Here is a 21,074-nt window from a genome sequence, read left to right on the forward strand (position 1 = left end):
TTTTTTAATCAGACTCTCAATAAATGCACCATACTTGCATCTGAATATTCCCTGTGTTGTCTGCTTGGAAGGTGCCATATTTCTTTTGGGATCACATGCTGCAGATGCTGAATGACTGGTGTGACAGACAGCTGTCTGTTTGGGCCTGGTAGAGCCAGTTGAGCTTCTTATATATGTATCTTGAGTGTGAGTGCTGAAATGAGATCACTTAATGTTAAAATATTTAAGATAATAGTGGAAAGAAATGTATTTTCCTGAATACAACAAGGCAGTCAGACTTTATCTTGTTGCCATTTTTAGAAGTTTAGAGGTGAATAAGTTCATTTTTATATATATATACCCAAATTTCCCCTTGTGGAACAGTTAAAGGATTATTCTATTCTATTCATATCTTAGCAGTTTATTCCCTCAGTGTTTACTCTCAATTTGAGTGATGAGTCTTCACAGAAGACACCTGTGTAGTGTGGTTGTACCTTTCTGTATCAGACTGTCTTGACCAGTGGCATTCATAGCTGCTGGTTTCAGGTTACTGTGATAGCAGAGTGATTGACACTTGAGACTATTGTTTGAATTGCCTGGGGATACAAGCCCCGCCCTTTAAAGAATTACTACTACCAAAACAACTCCTCCCACCCAGGACATAGCCCATAGCTGCTGCTCAGGGAAGAAGACAGAGTGGGGAGTCATGTAACTCTTTGACAGGGACACATATAAAAGACAGAGCAAGGGAGACAGAGGTAAGGGGCGGGAGGGGGGGAGGAACAGGAGGAGATCTTATTTCAATCAGTCGGGGAGGGGGGAAAGAGTGAAAAAGAGTAACAGAGCAAGTGCATGGCTGGATTAGGAAAGTGGAAGACCACATGCTGATCTGGCAAGAAAGATAAGAGCAATTGAGTGAGAGGGAGAGGAAGAGCAGGGTAACAAGCCGCCTACTTTCAAATGATCTGAGCTTGACGAGGAGCAGCAGCGTGGTATTGTGCTGGGACGGAGGTTTTGCTGTTGAACAGCTCGGCAGACCTAACCACTCTACCGGACTGTGGGAAGTGAGCTCTCTCTGGATCTCTTCAGACCAGAGAGGACTTTAGGAGCACAGCGGAGGCTGGCCAGTGGGCTCCAGGTGGCCCAGAGGGCGGGTGTGTGTTTGGTTCTATGTGCATGTGGACTGCGCATATGTTTTGTGTTTGAATGTGGAAAGAAGAGCGAGACCATGAGTATCATTCTTAAGCCACGGTCACGCTCCACCAGCTCATTGAAGAACACAGAGGGAATATGGTAAATAGACCAGAAACTTTTTCCCTTTTGGCTGCGTTTCCATGTTAATCCTGCTGCATGTGTTTGTGTTTTTTGTGGTTTGTGTGTGTAGGTGTGTGTATTGCTCTATTGTTCTCCATCTGCCTGTTTGTTTCTGTCGCAAATATTTTTTGCTCTTCCTTGCTGGCACAGTCAAAAATCCTTCCTTTCATTGTTTTTGTCAGTGATGCTTTACTGTGTGGTGTGTAGCATCATTCTTCTCCAATCAAAACTTCTCCCACATGCCAGTTATGTGTTTCAGGGACTGTTTTCTGTGGCTTCCTCTGAGATCATGAACCTTACTATTTGTTAGACTGCATCAGACTACTTCATTGACATGAGTCTGGCTCGAAGTGATCCCAGAGTCTTACCCTGAGTATGCTCTTCCCAACTCTCATCTATTCAGCCGAGGAGATTATTTAAAACACAAGACAGCAAAGGCATCATTCATCAAGGAGCGTGTCATGTTGCACCATGCGCTCTCGTGTATGCACATGGCTCCCATTAAATTCAGGATGCAGAATGCAGTGCCAGAAGCGCAACTTGTCCTGGCGTCCCCGGCTTGTCTCCTTCCCCCTCCTGCCTGAGCTTGTCCTTGCCTGTTAGCATTCATGTCTGTATAAGAAACTGCCCTGTGGCTTGAGCTTTGGCAGTTAAAATTCACTTTTTTCACATGGATAATGGATCAGAACAACCTTAGGCAAGTGTATAATGTGCTGAAGTGTCAGAGGTGATGGCAGTGCTTGTGTGGCCCAGCAGCACGTGTTTTAAACCTGACCGACCTTGCGTCAGTCTTCTCACACTGGTATATTTTAAACAGCTCTACAACCTCCCCAACAGAAAAACAAGGCTCAAATGAAGTGAAGACATGCAGCAGTAATTAGGTCTTCCACTGCACTAGTTTCTCCAAATAGTCCTCTTAACAGTCATTACTGTACCTGATACGGTTTGAGAGGGTGTAAAACTCACAGTGTGGCCGTGCATAAAACTGACACTGGTGCTAGTGGTGACTGCAGCATGTAGCTTTCTCTCAATAAAGCCGAGAATCTGGCAGTGCTAGGTTTGTATGAGCCATCTTTTTGAACAACTACCAAAAGCAGCACTCAGCTGGACGAAGCATGCCGCCTCCTCAGTCTGTCCTGCCCTCCTCTCTTCTGTTATTTACTGTTATATGAAGGGTTCTTTCACTAATTCACAGCACTGCTTCTCTTTCATGGTTCTTATTGCTACACTTAGAAGGCAAACATAGATTTGTGACTAATAATGGCGCTTTAAATATCTGAATCGTTAGCGTTATTTCAAGTTATGGGTGACTGTAGGCTTTTTTGTAGCTATATGGTTATGGCGACAGAGCGTGTGTCTGTATGCTCAATTGAATGCTCATGTGATTGCGTGTTTGAGTCTGTATAACACTGTTCCGCGGCCTGGATGTGCGATCTGTCCCCTGACCTGAACAAACTCAAACAGACCCCTCTCCACCCAACCTTGCAAATGTAGGCTTGTGTACATGAACTTTTGGTATCCATCAGAGTGTTAGCTCAGTAAACATGGCTTGAGTTTTGGAGGTGATGGATAAGGAAATGGGAAGGATCGGATGTTTGTGATATCTGGTTAACTTCATACCTGAAGAAGCGCTTTTTCCCCTTTTCCACCCACTTTGTAATCATCAGTAATATCTGGTGTGATCAGATAAAGAATGAAAGAGCAGGAAATGTGTGATTTTAAACTTGAGCGTTTGCATCTGGCTTTTGTCAGTCCCCGTTGAGCATTTCAGGCAGGCAGTAAATGCCAAAGGTTACGTGTCTGGCCTGTCATAGGGCCTGAAAATGTGCAAGTTATCAAACATTTTTCCCAGGTTTGACCTTTAGCAAGCCAGTCCTAAGATGATGCATTAGACTGAAAATAGGTCTATATTTAAGTGGAGCTCAATGTATGTAGGAGCAGAGCTGTGTTGCTTTGCTTTGAAATATGTGAACCGAGATGACGCAGCATTGCCATGGTGACCTCCGTCTTTGTCAGTCTTTCATGATTGACTGACTTTTCTGAATGGTGCAGAGAGTGTGCGCTAAGGTAGTGTCACAGCTTACAGTGAAGGATTGGCATTATTGTATTTGACAGGGTAAGAAAAACCAGATGGAAGAAGTGGGAAAACAAGAGACTGCAAGAAGCTGGGAATTAAATTCAAACAAACATAAAGCTTTACTGAAAACAAGGACATTACAATTTGCTTTCTTCTATGTTAGAGTTACACTTAAATAAACTCCTATATAAAATGTTACCATCACTAAAATTCACTAGTCAGTGACACAGTGAATTTCAGTGATGATTTTAAACGCCAAAGACAGATTTTTGATGCATTTGCCAACGGATGAGTGCTAATTTCATGTAATGTGTGTGCATTTGCAAAGCTGCTTGTGCCAATGAATGTGTGACGATGAAGGGCTGTGCATGAGTACGGGGCAGATAGATGACGAGTGTCTTGGTTATCAGCGAGTAGTCTGCCACTTATCAGCCTGACCTAATGCATTTAGGGTATTGGCCTCCTCATAGTCTGTTTTTTCAGTTACTCATGTTGTTGTTGTTGTTGTTAATTTAATCTGAAAGCAGCCTTTTCTGTCATTTTTAATAAAATATGACAGGGAAAGTGCTGAGCATTACCATGGTACAGTATTTTGGCCAGGTCTCTTAGTATAAAAGCGGAACAGCAGACATGAGGGAGCCATTCTCCCATTATTAGGTTCACCATTGTGCTTATAAGCCTGTGCAGAGAAGAAGGTTGAGCCCCAGATGCTCGCACAGCTAAATTTCTTTCCTTTAGAGTCAGAGTCGTTTCACTGAATTTCCTTTTTCTAGACTCATCACAACTTAATCTTAGAGGTATCATAACACCGTGACACAATAAATGAGTGCTCACCGGTCAGAAATGTGCTACTGTGAGGAGTATGTTCTTTAAAAATGTTAGCGAGTTGCTACAGCAACAGTAGCTAGTTATAAGCTAACATTATACCAGCTAACATTAGGTTCAAGTGTCCAAAAAAATCACACTTTCCTTCTGATAAAGAATTTAATTATATTCTCACATCATGTTTCTTTGCTAATTACCCAAGACTGAAAACTTCTATGTTCATATGTTGATTTTTATGCTTGAACACTTTGACGGTGTCATCTTTGCCTCAAGATGGGACTTCACTAATAAGCGGGTGACGTGTCTGTGGTTACGTCCAACTTTTGTAGACAGTTTTTAAATATTATTTTATGATAGTTAGTTTCAGTTTACTAAAACATACAATATCAGTACTAGAGCTGGGCGATATGAGATTTTTTCATATCACGATATGTTTTTTTCATTTCAGGCGATAACGATATCTATCACAATATAAGCCAAATAACTATATTTGTAAGATTTAAATGTGCTGTTGCTCACAAGTAAAATGTGAAATAATCAGCAGCTTGTTTTTATTTAAATATTTATTTCCCATAATAAGTTCAACAGGGTAGATGTACTTAAGGAACATGAAACTTTTTCAGATAAATAAAGGCAAATATTGCAAACTACACAAAAGGCAGCCGCTAAAGCGTTTAAGTTTCAAAACAGAACAAACGAAACAGACTAAATTGTCAATTCCACTTAGAAACAAAATATTAATTCTAAAAATAAATCTTAGTTTGTGTTACAGAAGAACAGACAAAACTGACTAACTTTTGTCAATATCAAATAAACTGAGAACTAAAAGGAAATTCTCAATCTCTCCTTGTTGTATAGCTTAGCTTTTCAAACAGTTTTAACAGTTACTTTAGTCTGACAAAAGCCGAATGACAAATTAGCGCTTCCAGTCAGAGACTGAGGCTACGTCCACACGTACACGGGTATTTTTGAAAATGGAGATTTTCCGTTTTCGTTTTAAAAAATAATCCCGTCCACACATAAAGGCAGAAATGAAGGAAAACGCTGTTATGAACATGCCAAAGCAGCAGGTGGCGCTAGATTCCTAACCGTGCAGAAATGTTGGCCAATCAGAAGTCTAGAAGCCTCGGTGGGAAAAAGTAAACAAAGCTGGGGCATAGAAGCAGAACCGAGTCGTATGTGTGGAGGGACAGTAACTGTGTGTATATATGTAAGCATTTAAACACTGCAGAGAGTAGAATTAACTGTATTGTAGAAATTCATTTCACCGAAACAATAACGTGGCGCACAGTGTGTGTAATTTCTCTATCGAGTAAAAGTTATATCGCGATACATATCGTTATCATTCTATCGCCCAGCTCTAATCAGTACCAAAACAGCTCTTTTTGTACTTCAGAATGAAGAATTTAGACATAATTTTAAAACCTCAAAAAAATTGTTGCTTTTATTTTAAGTATGCAAAATAGTCAAGTCACTCTGTACTGTACTGTACTGTACTGTATTTGCATTACATCCAGTGTTACCTTTAACAACTATTCAAAAAGTTTGCATTCATAGAAACTAAAATCAAGCCAGGTGCACATGTACTACCCAACAACATGGTCGTTTCCGAGACAGGTTCTAAACTATCATAATTTTAGTTTCAGACATATGAAAAAAAAAAAAAGAAAAGTTTCAGACATATGCTACTTTTTTTTATCAGAGCACATTGTGTTTAGCCTGTGTGCTTTTCAGTGGTGAAAAATCACAAAATAAATCACGTACATTTAGGACTGATGATACCATCAAGCAGAGGTGTTGGCTCTGCAGTATCTCCAGCAAACAAACATAGCTTTTCTGTTATTCAACATATGCCTGCAACAAATGTGTCATCCGTGCCCACTCTTCCATCTGTGGATGTTACAGTACTGTGGGTTTTTTTTCTTCTTATCTTAAGTCATGGGTGGTTGTTTTGCATTTAGAGCAGGGCCAGGTTTACCACACACTTCAGGATCATGTACCTCACGCCTACAAACATGCACGGGATCACAATCCTCTTAAATACATACACATTTGAATGCTTATACATGCGCAGTTCTTTCCTTGTCCAACTCTGCTGCCTGCTCCCTCTGTGCCCTCGGCTTTCTAAAATAAATCCAGTGTCATCTTTCCTCTGTCTGCTTCAACGCGTCTCTGTTCTGATTCGCACAACTGCACACTTTCCACATTTAAATATGCATCAATTTGATTATTTATATATATTTTTTAAAAATGATCCCTTTCACTTTTTTTCAGTTTATGAGATCTTTTTAGACACTGTGCATAAACTCAAAGGAAAACATTGTGTCTCCATTACGTATTGTGTCTGGTACTGGTGCAGATTTTCTTGTCCACCAACTCTGAATGACTGTTGGAAAAACAGAGCCTCACTATCTGCAACTCGGCTTATTATTTGTCAAAGACACTTGTGCACTGACCTCTTTCTCCAGTGCATCTCCCCGTAGCTCTATCACGTCATCTCCCGTGGTGTTTGTAATTGCTCAAGTGACCCAGGGCTAAAAATGAATGAGTCAGTGATCTATGCCATTTAGAGTGTGTGCTGGAGACGGACGGACAGAATGGGAGAACTGACGGAGACAAAAATGATGTAGAGCCAGACACAAAAAGAGAGGCGATAAAAGAGCTGTGCAGTGTCCTTAGGCATGTATGTGACCCAGCCACGTCCTGCAGTAGAAAGTCACAGCAGCCACTATTCATCTATCTCAGTGCGCTTAAAGTTTCTTATTTTTAAATGGACCACTGCTTTGCTACAGTAAATTTGAAAGGTTTTTGGCAACAGTCCACCCTCCCTTTTTCCCCCCATGCAACCCAAACTCAAACATGAAACTCCACTCCTGTGAGAAACTTTGCTCCAAATATTCATGTATGCTCTTGTAGCTGCGCACTGTGGATGCCACGCACTCTATAAGGTACTTTTATGTTAGCATGTGTGTCCTCTTCTCTTTTTTTTTCAGTGAATCATCTTCTCACACAGGCCTGATTTTGAGCTTTACGTGTAATAGAGAGACATATATTTATATAAATTAATAGGTTGGAAAAGTGCATTTAATGAAGTTTTTGTTATAAACTTGTGTATAACTATAGCTATTTGGCATTTTAACCCAAATTGACAAACCTATTCCAAGGAAGCTTTCTGACCATGTGCAAAAAAGGAAAGGCCAGTGTAAAACTAGCCTGGACTCTTATTATCTATTCGTCTGTCCCTTATTTTGTCCAAGACAAAATAGTGAGGCAACCTTAAACCTTTCAATGTGGAATAAGACAAGTGTTATCCTTATGATGTTCAGCAGATGGGATGTCTGGAACTCTATTAAAGAGCTTTCTGTCATCAATCTAGTGCTTGCAGATCAAATGTTTATTTCCTTGCCTATTATATATATCTCAGTTCTGGATCACTCCTTTTTGGGTAAACAGAGGATTTCCATTCTCTTAAGCCCTGAGGTAACACAGGGGTTTCCCCCCCTGTTTTTTTTAACAGTAATTCTCATGTATTTACTCATGTGTTGTTGTTGATTGTCACAACATAGTCATAGGGGTGTTGACGTTATTCTGTTCTTCTGTTTTCTGCTTGCTGAACGCAGGAAAAAAGCTATATATTCCCACTATGATGTCATTGCCCGTTCAATACCCCACTAATTCAAGCACATAGATCCATTGTGTCATTCCTGAAGAGGGTGTGTCAGTGGAATGACACTGTACACATACCCTCGCATGCTGGGAGAGGGGTTACGTGTCTCTGGTTTTAGGCGCAAATGGGAGTAGACGGTGATGTCAAAGTAGGTGCAATAATGAATCGGTCGTTACGCATATGCTGAGTATTCTCTTTCAACACTTTCACGGTGTCATCTTTGTCCTGTTTGCACACATGAGCCGCACACCCATTAACACTTCACTACAGAGCAGCTGGAGAACGGACCGACTTGTGCAAGGAATGCCAACTTATCAGTCACTTGTGTGAGTATGTGTTTTCACACCTGCAGTGAGGAAAACAGATGGATTACCTGACGTGATAAAAAAAGTGTGTGGAAAAGGGGGTTGTGTGTGTGAGTGAAGATAAAACTGGTTTAGAGTGACACACTTCTAGAAGAGAAGTACTTTGGGAAGGAGATGGGGTGATATGCAAGGCAAGAGCTGCTATAAGAGTTTGAGTAGGCATGTGTTTGTGTGTGTGTGAGAGAGAAAGATGGATATAGTCATGTACCATGACTGCAAACTACTTTGCAAGGTGACAAGGGCAATACCGTTGCCTTTTCTTGCATAAGGCAGATAGCCAAGCTATCAAATTCCACAATCAAAGCTTGCACTTGTTTATCTTTCTGCCACTCCATGAGATTACAGCGGTGACATTTAACCATTTAATTACTGTAGAAAATATGCCCAGCATGTCCTGTGTATTACCTTGGGTATCTGACCATTTAGATGCGCAGATTACAAAGTAACTGCACTACAAACGTAATCTGCTTTATTGTATTCCTATTTCTATACCATGTATGAAATTCATACATTGGGCATCAAATGGATATCAGTGACACTTGGATTATAACATGTAACAGAGAGAGTGAGTGGGAGAGAGAGACAGCCCATCCATAATGAATGGTCCTAGGAGTGTAAGGCTGATACTTGGACTGTGTCAGCGATATTGCTCTGGGGGAGGAAAATTCAGCATAATGACTTGTTCTTCCTCACAAAGTCCCTTGTGTTCACAAACAAAAACCCAGATTTTGTCATTATAAAGTCATTAGATGTAGCTCTTGGGTCAGTGAGTTGTCTTTTGCTTAGCCCCCTTTTTTTTGTAACCATCAACCCGGCGGCGGGCCTATTTTATAAGCAGTCTTCAAACGACTGTAACACCTTTACCATTTGTGCAAGAGACAAAATGCAAACGGTTTCGGAAAGAAGAGAAAACGAGCTTTGTGAAGATATTTGGTGTATCACGGTAGCCCAAAGCACTCACAAGGCACTGCTGTCTAAACACAGTAAGAAAATCAGCGCTTCCTAGATTTTACTATGTGTTTCAGGTTACCGTAACTCCTCAACCAATTTGGGCTAGAGAGAACATTAAAATGGTTCCTGAAAGATGAGAATTATGACTCTATGATACTTATGAAGGGTTAAGTTGGGAAATAAACTGCAGAAATCGTACAAGATCAATAATTTGTCGTTTTGTAGTGAGAAGGAATGTTTCAGTAATGTTTTAGGGACATGCTTTCTATACTATGCAAGCATGTATTTGTGCACGCTCGAAGTGCTCGCTCTGTTCTTGGCTTCCTGTGCTCTTCCACATGGAAGATGATCGAGTACTGGACACCACTGACAGGTTAAATCTGTGTTAGTTTTATTTCAGAGGATGCTGATAATCAAGAAGATAACAATTATAATGATAGAGATGTCATTCTTATGTGCATTGAGCAGCTTCCTGAGGGGAATCCCCCCTGACCTTTGCATTTACACCAGACAAGATTATGGGACTGCTTAGTAGCTGTAGCAATAAGGCAGATATCCCTGATGATTAGCGTTAGTCATCACCTGGGTGAACAATCACCTAGGAGACTAAGAAGCTCACCATGACGTCCCAGCCGGAAATGGTGTCACTGGTTAAGAAATACCTCTCAGCTATGAGTCAGTGGCGTTATTGGAGCAGGGGTATTCCCAGTGGCTCTCTGTGCAGTCTTTAAACAAAGGTTAATGTCTGTAGTTGTATGTTTGATGGCTCTGTATCGTGCAACATTTGTCGTTTACTGTTAATGATGTGCTAATTAGCCTGCCACCAATCATAATCAGCTACATAATAAATGGATGGCTCATTATTGATTGATTGATTGATTGATTGATTGGTAATTTATTTCAACATGTGAACAATATACAAGTACATTTAGAAAAGAAATGAGAGAAAAAAAATATACTATACAAATTACATACAAAAAAACATTCTGATTAATTTACATGTTGAAAGGGAGTGGGAAGAAGTATACACTTATTTAATCCCACCCCTGTCCCATAAATTATCAGTGAATATTTAGTCAGCTTCCTTACTGATATAATTTGTAATAAAAATAGTGAACAGATTTCTGATATACTATATACTATAATATCACATCATGAATTTTTTGTTTGTTTGTTTTTAAATAGAGACATTCACTTAATTTAAATATTTTCCTTTTCTTTATAGATCGAGAAGATCATATTTTTATAACTCTTTTTGAACAGTTTTATGTTTGGACATTGCTTTAATTCCATATTCAGTTTGTTCCATAGTTTCACTCCTTGAACAGAAACACAAAAGCCTTTTCTTGTAGTACGTACCTTCATTGTTTTGAAGTTACAAAAACCCCTTAAATTATAACTTCCTTCTTTCAAAAAAAACATACTCTGAATATTACCTGGCAGTTCTTTATTTTTTGCTTTGAATAGAATTTGTGCTGTTTGGAATTTCACTATATCGTCAATTTTCAATATTTCAGACTGCAAAAATAGTGAGTTTGTATGTTCCCTATAACCTGCATTGTGGATGATTCGAATTGCTTTCTTTTGAAGAGTAAAAAGTGAATGTAATGTGGTTTTATAGTTATTATATTATAATTGTAATAGATGAAACTCGTGAGTAATTTAATATCAGCCAACAGTCCACAAGTAGCGTGGACCCGTGGGGCTGACATACCTATGGAGTAGACGTGCGTTATGCTTTTTCAAAGCTCATCACCTTGGGTAATGGGGGGAGCGTGTTATCCCTAGAGCTGCTGAAGTCAAATGCAACAGCACGTAAGGGAGAAAAACTGAGGGATTGTGTGACTGTGTGTTGAACTATTTCTTTAAGAGCACATTTTGTGTTGGTGGACAGGGCACATGTAAGAATATAAGATGAATAACAGCATTATGTAAGAATATGCTAATTAGCCATATGCTCATTTTAGCCAAGTGGAGCTAGTAATGACTTGTTAAGGCAAGCTAGTCTCTACAAAGCTAATGTGTAAGGCTCATTCAGATAAAGAGAACAAAAAATGCGTCAGAATTACGCAGTTTATTTTATGTTGATGATCCAATCTTAAATTAATTAAGTGACTGTGATTGGGGTGATAAGATACTTTTATCTCTCCCTTAAACTCGTTGTGAATCATAGACTATAGAAAACAACATGGACATTTTTTGTCTGTCACCAGCTTAGATTTTAAAGTGTGATGTGGATCTGATTGTGAAGAGAACATGTGAGTAACAAAGTAGGCCAGCTCTAATAGGTATGTTGGATTACTACCCTCATGGGCACTAGCAGGTACCATAATATACAAAATGATTATCTTATTCCATTTAATAAGTTTTTACCGTGGTAATTATCCAAGGGGAACATACATTTGTTTTCACATTGACCTTTCTACAGCTGGATTTCTTTTTTTGAGCCACATTATTTGCTTCCCGCTGGCAAATAAACAGAATGCAGGTTGTATGCTTTGCTTTTCAGACCTGGAAGCTAAGCCCTACAAAGACATTTTTAAAAAGAAAAATAAGTCCAGCATGTTATGCACATTAGATTGGGCAGATTAAGAAAAAACTGCACATCAAAATTCTTCTGTTTTATTTTATTCCTATGCCATGTATGCAATTCCTACACTGGACATCACGTGGATATCAGTGACACTTGGATTATAACATATAACAGAGAGAGTGAGTGGGAAAGAGACAGCCCATGCATAATGAATGGTCCCAGGAGTGTAAGGCTGATACTTGGGCTGTGTCAGCGATATTGCTCTGGGGGAGAAAAACTCAGCGTAATGGCTTAGTCTTGCTCACAAAGTCCCCCAACCAGAAATCAAAAAAAATTATTATAAAGGCCTTCTTTTCTGTACGGTCTATGCTAATAATTAAAACCATGTCTGGTATGAACCTAACTATGGATTTGGAGATTTACCAAACCAACCAGTGGACATGAGAGCCTGGTGCTGCAATGAAAAGTCATCAGCATCGCTAACATGTGACTAATGTGTACATAAATCCTGTGTTTTCCGGAAGCATAGATAATTGGGTTTTATTCTGGAAATTTCCCTTCCTTTTTTTCACCATTGAACTTCAGAAATTTTGCTTGAATCTGTCAGTGGTAGAAATCTCACTTTGCAAGATCAAATAACTTTTTTCACATACTGATTCTGATATTTGTTCTTTTCTCTTTATCTAATTACAGTTTCGATGTGGACAATGGCACATCATCAGGTCGAAGCCCCCTGGACCCAATGGCCAGCCCGGGCTCAGGCCTCATCCTGCAGGCCAATTTTGTCCACAGTCAACGGAGAGAGTCATTCCTCTACCGCTCTGACAGCGACTATGACCTCTCACCCAAGTCCATGTCGCGAAACTCCTCCATTGCCAGTGACATGTGAGTAAATGGTATCTTCTGCTTCCATCCCAACTTTCATAAAATTAACAATAATCCTGTTGAATCCTGATAAATGTCTTCTTCTTCAGCTTGAACTTGAGACCGGTAGAGTTTGGGATTAGTGAGATAACTTTAGTTTTAAATCTGGGTTTGCAAAGTTATGCTGGTTTACTTCTAAAAGAGTTATATAAAGATGATAATTCAATCATAACTGGCATCAGAGCACATTAGGTTGGGTATAACAGATCACAGAAAACCATGACCAGCTGACCAACCCATTCTCTAAAAAAATAGCAGCACAATTTTTAGAAGATCCTGTGTTGCTCAATGCAGGGATAGTGTGAGTGTCTCCAGTTTTGAGAGGAATTTGGATTCTCGGTCATGGTTCCAGCTGAAGGAATAAGGATAAACATGTCCTACACACCTTTTGAATGCATATAAGAAACACTTTTTATAGCGTACACAGATGTAGTTGCAGAAATATCTTCCTTTGCTTTAATGACAGGACAGAGTGTGCAGTCTTTCCTTTCTGGCTTTGCTTGCAGTATCTGTATTGCTTTGAGCCTGTATTATGTTCTTTTAATTCGTCGTACTATTCCTAGATTAAAGTTTATTCTTCATATGAAAAAATGTGCAGCTGTCCGTGTCTGTGATTATTCATCTGGCGACAGCACCAAGCTTTTTACGTGAACTTGCACACAGCTAAGCCCAAAAAATGTGGATTGACTTACTGTGTTTATAAGCAGTGTCAGGGTCACTGTGACTGCTTAGCATTGTTGTGGCTGTTAGGCTTAGTGGAGCCATGTAACAGAAAGATGTCCCAGGTATTTTCAACTCGCCCTGTAATACAGTCCCCAGGTCTCAAAGCTTCCATCCTTTGGGCCTTATGGAACGTGTGCATGGCCTGCAGATGATTCTGGTGTCATATCTATTCTTGGCCACATTCAGCAGCACAGAAAGGGCACGGTGTAACAAACCATTCACAAGCATCCGTCTATAGGTTTGTTTTCTCAGAGTTACTGGTTTGTGTCTCCTAAAGATAATGGGAAGGATTTGTGCTCTGAAATGTTCACTTTTATGTCTTTGTTTTATCATTTATCTTTTATAATCGTGATTTTACATTATCTTACAGCTGTAGCAAAGAACTCAGACTTCCCAGTAACACACAAATCAGCTGGTATCTCCAGGGTCAGAGTATATATATTGATAGCTCTTTCGTGTTTCCCACACAATGGTGCCTATCCAGTTACATGTACTGTACACTTTGTGCTACAGGAAATAAAAATATTGACAAAAAGAGCACTTGGATCTGCCCGAAGGAAAGACAAATAGACAAAAGGATGAATAATAAGGAGTTGCAGTAACCTTAGACCTTGTTCTTGCTGCTGCTTTTTGCTCTGTGGTATTACACTAGTTACCATGTTTTAAAAAAACCTGCATGTTTCTCTCTTTTACATCTTACAGGATGAAATTTGGAAGTACAATAAGAAAGCTTTATGAAATACTTAATAGCATAGCTTTATAAACATAAATCCAGGTCAAGTCAATGGAAGGAAATTGTTTTCAGCGACCTCTAAAGTTCAGAACTCTCCAGAAATTATAGGAAAACTCAAAATTCCATCCATCCATTATCTTCCGCTTATCCTCATTACAGTCACAGGGGCTGGAGCCTATCCCAGCTTCTCTCGAAATAGAGGTAGGACAGGATGTATCCCCCCCCCCCCCCCCCGTCGCTCCCCTGCCTGTTACATTTAAAAAACAGAAGTCGACCCAAAGTGCTTTTATTTAGTGGAATTTGCAAATTGATGACATTTGCTTTATAAATCGAAATAGACTGCTTTCCCATAAGCTGCCTTTTTAGGTTAAAACTACTGGTATCAGTATTGGTAGTGCCATTACTGGCCTTGTATTTGCTGTCAGATCGATACCAAAATTTGCAGTATTTACTGCACTGGTGCTGCCAGGTGTTCGCAGAGCAGAGCCGTGGGGTTGTTCAGCAGTGCAGTAAAGCAAAGAGGCTCTGTGACACTAATCATCACCTGAAGCTGTTTATGGTGTTCACATAACTTGGAGGTCAGCAGGTACTGACTCAAAGTTTACTGATTAAATTTATTTTACCTTGGTTGACTGAGAAAGGCTTTTCTCTCCCTTAACAGTGTTCACTGAGGTGTCCTTAAGCAAGGCTCATAAACCCCAGCTCTAGGAGCAGCGTGTCTAGCGACAATAAAAAAAAATGGGGGCAATCAGTGAAGACAAGACAGAAATGTGCTTAGCTAACTTTTACCTGGGTAAATAAAAGTCAGTAAAAACATGAAAGAAGAACTTAATGATCCCTATAGGTGTAGATAGGGGCAAAGAAATGGAAAGAAGAGGTGCAAAAACAGCTTCCATGTTTTACATTATCCAGTACCATGAGAATAGGTTTGGTAGTTACTGCAAATGTCATTGAGCTACCTTACGTGTACAGTTACACAACAATAAAGCCCCTCAGTTCTCTCACTGAAGCCTAATACTGCCTTTAAACTATTGAACATTGTGAAGTATATGGCCTCCTCTGATTTGTGAACATAGGGACAAAGGCATGGAAATGAATCACCCTTCTGCTGCTGAATCATTATCATTATACTGCGAGTCTGCGTCTAACATAAAACTCTCTCTGTTTCTTCCAGTCATGGTGATGACATGATTGTAACACCCTTTGCACAGGTGAGCGGTTGCACCAGTTTTGATGTCTTGACGCCTTACATACTGCCATAATGTGACGTTCAATTCTGTCATGTCCCCCTCAGGTTCTTGCAAGCTTGAGAACTGTACGAAACAACTTTGGTGCATTAACTAACCTACAACAAGACAGAACATCCAATAAGTAAGTTTGGAAGGCTGTAAAGCTTTACTGAAACAAAACCTTGCTGTAGTGAGAGGACTCTAATAATCAGTGTGACCAGCTTATGATATCTGATCACAGTCACCTTATGGCTGAGTTGTTCTACTCTGCATGTGGCAGTAATTTGTCATTCACATCCAGTGGCGGTCCTAGCCTGTTTGGTGCCCTGGGCGAACTCTCCCTCTGGCGCGCCCCCCCCCCCCCCCCCCCCCCCCACACACACACACACACAAAACATATTAAGGATTGTACATTAACAAAAAACTGTTGTCGGAACCATACTGAATTTCACCAGAGAAACACACACACACATATGAAAAGAGAGAGAGTATGCATAGTATGCAAACGGCTACCAAACAGCCATCATAATTCATCATACAATGAGAACAGGACCAATCAACAACTGACAATGACTAATTAATATTAAAATCTGTAACATACTGTATTGTTTGGAGTTTAGTCTGTTACTGTAACCCACATAATTTCCTTAATTTAATAAAGTATTCTGATTCTGATGGTTTCAGGATGACCTGCCATTATCCAATGACACATCTGCTTACCTGTATCTTTTGCTCGTTTCTCCTCCTCTTCTTTTCTCTTTTTTCTAAACTGAGCACCTGATGGCTTTGAACTTTTCTTGTCCATCTTCCATTGGTTTTAATTTTGCACTCCAATATGAACACAAATCCCCCAACTCGAGGATCGCCACGACATAACCTAATAGACCTACACCTTAATTCACAGACTCGCTTTGTCTAGGGTTTATTTCTGGGATTTCGCACAACTCAGGACTCAAAACATCAATACATAATGGGCTTGGATTTACAACACTATGAATGAAATGTGCTTTGTTTCGAAGCAGCCGGCCCCTCCCCTTTCGACGGGTTGTGTGTTTGAGACTTTAAATCATCAAACTGTAAAATAGAAATTTTAAATTGTTACCCCTCTCTTTACCCCTGGTCCTAAAGTGTATGTTTATTTTCTTACTCTTCTTATATTTATTGTTTGTTTACTTGCACTGCTGTAACTGGAGCCTCGTCGTCTCGTCTCTCTATATACTGGACTGTATGTAGCGGAGATGACAGTAAAGTTTACTTTGACTTCAGCAGCAGGCTGTTTGTCTGGTGTTTTTGTTGGTTTGTTTGTTTTTATTTTGTTTTATTTTGCGAGTTGGTTATTAGATGCTGCTTCAGCCAGCCAGAGAATCCCCCGCCGCCCCGTCCTCTCCTCCCTGTGCCGCACGCAGCAGGCGCACCTTGCAAACGGAGGGCGCCCTTACTCCCAGCAAATGGGCGATAGAAAACCGATCGGTGCCTGTGCCATTCCTAATATGCGCTGGCATGACGTCAGGGCAGCATGAGAACGAGCAATTTTAAAAAAAAATTTTTTTGCCGATGCCCGTGATGCCGACCCCCACCACGATGCTGCCCCGGGCAACCGCCCGTGTCGCCCTTATCAAGAACCGCTACTGTTCACATCCTTCACCTGCCTGCACTGTCTCCAGTGCTCACACATAGTCGGGCTTTGCTCGCCCTCTGCTGGATATATTCAGTATTACAACAACAGTGTGACTGTTGTAATAGTCACAAAAAACCAGCAAAAGGAGATTACGTTTCTTTACTTACTGTTATTTTTAGAGTTAATAACCGACTGTTTTGTGTGGCTCTTTGTTTCCCCCATGACAGAAGATCACCCATGTGTAACCCACCACCTATCACCAAGACCACCTTCACAGGTACGTAGACAGAAGAACGGCATGACTTGATGATATCTTTGTCTACTGTGTGTCCTTGTGTGTACGCGTGTGGTTCACAGCACTTTGTAAAGCAGTATTTACCTCACTTTGGCACACAGGGATCTCTAGTGCGGAAGCAGATGATAAGCAACGATAGTGAAATACAGATAATAACTTAAAATATGTAATAAATGGCTCATTCATTGTCTAAAAGCTGGTGATCAATTCTGAGTAGAACTAAAAGGAGAGCCTTACCAGAGTAGTCTCATCCATAACTGAAACTGGGATTAAATAGTTTATAGTAACAAAACGGAAGCGCTATCATTATCATGATGTCTTTTATCAGTTTTAAGATGATAAATATGATAACAATGAAGGGCTGTCAAGCACACAAAAAGTTGTGCAATAAGTCCAAACAAACAAACAAACCCATGAGCCAGAATATAAATATGAACTGTATATTTCACAGAGAAGTGGTTCACAGCAACAATAATTAGACTGTCCGATAGTATGGTGAAGTGTTTGTTTTTATTTGGTAACACGTCTCTATTCTAAGAAGCACTCATGGGGCTGTAGCAACAGACAGATCACTGTTCCCATAACAGATTAATAGGTTGTGTGTGTGTGTGTGTATATATATATATATAGTAATACTTGTCTTGGATAACCTAATGTGTTGAACACATTGGACAGATACCCTGTACTGCACAGATTGTCTGGTCTGCTTTAAGTGTTTTTGTTGTGAGGAAGACATGGCACAGACAGTGTTAGCTGGCTAGAATAGACTTGCCCTTGACAGTCACTTTGCTTTTTAGCAGTGTCAATGGCTGCAACCCAGCTTGTGTTTGCAGGAAAGACCAAATAACCTTCACCATTAATAAATAATTTCACTGTGCATTGCTCGGTAAAATGATCATGAGCGCGCACGCACAAACACATGGACATAGATATGCTCAATAAAAGGACAAAACTATATATTATTCTATATATTTATAATAGTCATTTATTAAGGGTGCCAAATTTTTGCTTACTCTTGTATTTGTGGGCAATCCTTACAGATGTTAAAATCGAAATCTCAAGACTTACCAACCTGCTTATATATTAAGAACCACTGACATCGTGCTATATTTAGAAAATAATCTGGTGCACAGCCCTGCCATAAACTGGTGACAGCTGTGAGTCATGAGCATAATTATTTGAGACTATTGACTGATACTTGTAACGCAAAGGCTTATTGAGCCTGCAACAAGTCGCATTGCAGAGAAAGACAATAAAGGGAGTATAATTAAAATTAAGTCGGTAAATCAGTCAAGGAGAAGATGCTGGTCAATAAAAGTGAGATTGCATGTAGGGCTCTTTGCCCCTTCCTCTGCTTGTCTTTCCATCTTTAGCTTCCTGCCCCTGCTTGTCAGAGCAGTTTTTTTTTTCTTCTGTTATCGGAAAGATGCACTAATAGTTCTTTGACCTTTTACCTGTTGTGGATGAGAATAGTTGCTGGTTAAAGTAAAGAGGGAGAGACAGACAACGATTTCAAGTTTCAAGCAATGCAGGCAGGCAGTAATTTGCATAATTGATTCAAACGGTTATGGCAGCTTTTTAAACATTTAGGCACTGAGGTGAGTTTAAAGAGATGCACGTGTCACTCGCATTCAGTATTCAACACAGTAGAATTATGTTTTTGGTTACATTCATTCTTTTTCCTTTTTTTATTGCACGCGATGCGGCCAGAAGCTATTTTCAAAGCTGATGCTAAACTCAGTGTCACAAGAGCTGTCCTTCCTCCCGAGCTCTGCGTTCTCCTTCCTTTTCCTCCTTGCTGCTCCTCTTCCTCTCTCTTCTTCTCATCGTCTCCCACTCCAACTTCACTGTCAAGCTGTTCCGGTACATAGTTTGGCTGCAGCCCTGCGTCTGTGCAGCAGAGTGGCCTCTCTGAGCGCCGGTGTCTGATGTCGCACTAAGCATGAGAAGAATGTCATTGACGTCAGTGCAGTTGCTGTCAGAAAGAGTAGCACCCCAGCCACTGACACCACACCAGGGAGAGAGACACCGAGAGAGAAAAGGAGACTGAGGGGAAGCGAAGCGAGAGACAAAAAATAGGAGCAAGAGAGAGAGAGAGAGAGAGACAAAGAGGGGAAGGATGATCAGTGGAGAAGTGTGGGAGAGGAAGGGGACTAATGGAAGCAGGGTGGGAAAGATTTGTCAAAGACAATGAAGCGGGATAGGGGTTCAGAGTATGAGGTCATAGAAAGGCATTGTTGTGCACAAAACAGACCCATATGGTAACAAAATTAGTGTGCATCTCTTCCAAATATAAAGCATGAGATATTAATAAAATTTACTTATCTTGTCCTACTTGTGCAATCGAGAGCTATGAACTTGAAAACTTAACTGTACACATTTACATCAGTAAAGTCAATATGAAGACAGAGCAGTGTTTCCCAAAGGCTTTAAGGCACTTTAAACACTTCCTACAAATGGTAAGTTGATATGGCATCACGAAACTAAATGTAGTCCTCGTGTGTTTTAATCTGCCGCTGCCTTGTCTGTGTAACTGAATTATGGCTTTAGTGACCACACATCACAGATCACATTGCATTAAACCCCTGTGTGCTTTCCTAAATTAGTTAAGGCATCAATATTAATTGGCTTCTGACAAGGTGACATTTTCTGCTAACATAGGCTGACTTTGAGAGGTGCATGTCTTTGATCTCAAACGAAAAGAAAAGGATACCGTGGCACTGCGATGTCGGGCTCATCACGCTAAACCGCTGCCATCTTCACCATATGGTCTGCCATCTATTTGTTTACCTCTCTCTTTTGGTGTATTTGTATGCTGAGCACATATTGGCATGCATGCACACTCAGTATAGGGAGCTCCCAGCTCTGGCTTCTCACTTCCAGCAGTCCAGTCCATGTTTTGATGATCTCCCTTCCCCATCCACAGTGCGGTCCTCTCAGGCTTTAGGTACAGCTTGGGGAGAGCAGCACGTTTGGCTACCAGGGACGCTGAAGCAACAGCAGCCCACCCCCTATACACACACACACACACACACAGCATCCATAGGAAACACTGTCCAGCGTACACACACAGCACTGGATTATACCCTTTGCTTCCCGGATACCATGGATGTTTTCATTGGCAGAGAGGCTATGGAGACAAAATCATGATGTGTTATGGTTAGCATTTTGTCTGGTGTGAGTGTGCATGTGTATGCATGTGTGCGTCTGTTGGTGTCCGTGTTTTTGTATGTGTGTGTGTCTGTGAGATGTATTTCTTAACCATGTCAAGTTGCTGTGAACGATCTTGTGTTTGTTCCACCCTGGACAATAGTGACATGGATCTTGCCTGGTTCTGAGCCTCTCACTGGATCCTCTTTTCCCTGATCCCCGTCTTCGCTCCATCCCTCCTATGGCAGACATGGGCCTGCTAAGCAGACTGTTGTTCATCTTGCTACATGACTGGAATTATACTTCTCTTATGAATCATACAGTAAACCCTATACACCCAGATCACTGAGTAGAATATGTGTGCTGTGTATGGGTGATAGTGAGGAAGTCTGTTTTTCTGCTGTTGCTCTCTTTGCTCTGTGGTTTACGTCTCTATTCTCTGCCGATGTTTCCTTACTGTTAACGAGCATCTGGACACACTGAATTGACTCGGGGTGGCTGTTTGCCATCCATCTCTCACAGCCATACTCCCAGGGATTGTATCTGACTTAAAAGGAAGAAGCCGGGAACTGTGGGACTGCGGTGAAGGTTTCTTTTCTCCATGGGGAATCAATGAGCTTGGCTACAGCTGACCTCTGCTCATCTGCGGGTTAGGATACGGGACATAAAGGCCCTGCTCCCACGCCCCCCA

General features: G+C 40.7%; 1 protein-coding gene across 10 annotated transcripts in view; it reads left to right on the plus strand.

Annotated features, from left to right (window-relative positions):
• Nucleotides 1-21,074, plus strand: part of pde4d (phosphodiesterase 4D, cAMP-specific) — a 316,846-nt gene that overhangs the window by 279,464 nt on the left and 16,308 nt on the right. For 7 of the 10 annotated variants that reach the window (XM_082555164.1, XM_082555161.1, XM_082555162.1 and 4 more), the window contains 4 exons: nucleotides 12,405-12,596; nucleotides 15,266-15,302; nucleotides 15,386-15,462; nucleotides 17,166-17,215. In XM_082555164.1, coding sequence (XP_082411290.1) covers nucleotides 12,405-12,596; nucleotides 15,266-15,302; nucleotides 15,386-15,462; nucleotides 17,166-17,215 — 356 coding nt within the window. Of the gene's footprint in view, nucleotides 1-718; nucleotides 738-768; nucleotides 1,273-9,817; nucleotides 9,916-12,404; nucleotides 12,597-15,265; nucleotides 15,303-15,385; nucleotides 15,463-17,165; nucleotides 17,216-21,074 lie in introns of those variants that run through there. The other 3 variants (XM_082555167.1, XM_082555166.1, XM_082555168.1) reach the window with 3 other exon arrangements.

This window comes from Aulonocara stuartgranti (genome assembly GCF_965226115.1).
Source record: "Aulonocara stuartgranti genome assembly, chromosome: 12".
NCBI lineage: Eukaryota > Metazoa > Chordata > Actinopteri > Cichliformes > Cichlidae > Aulonocara > Aulonocara stuartgranti.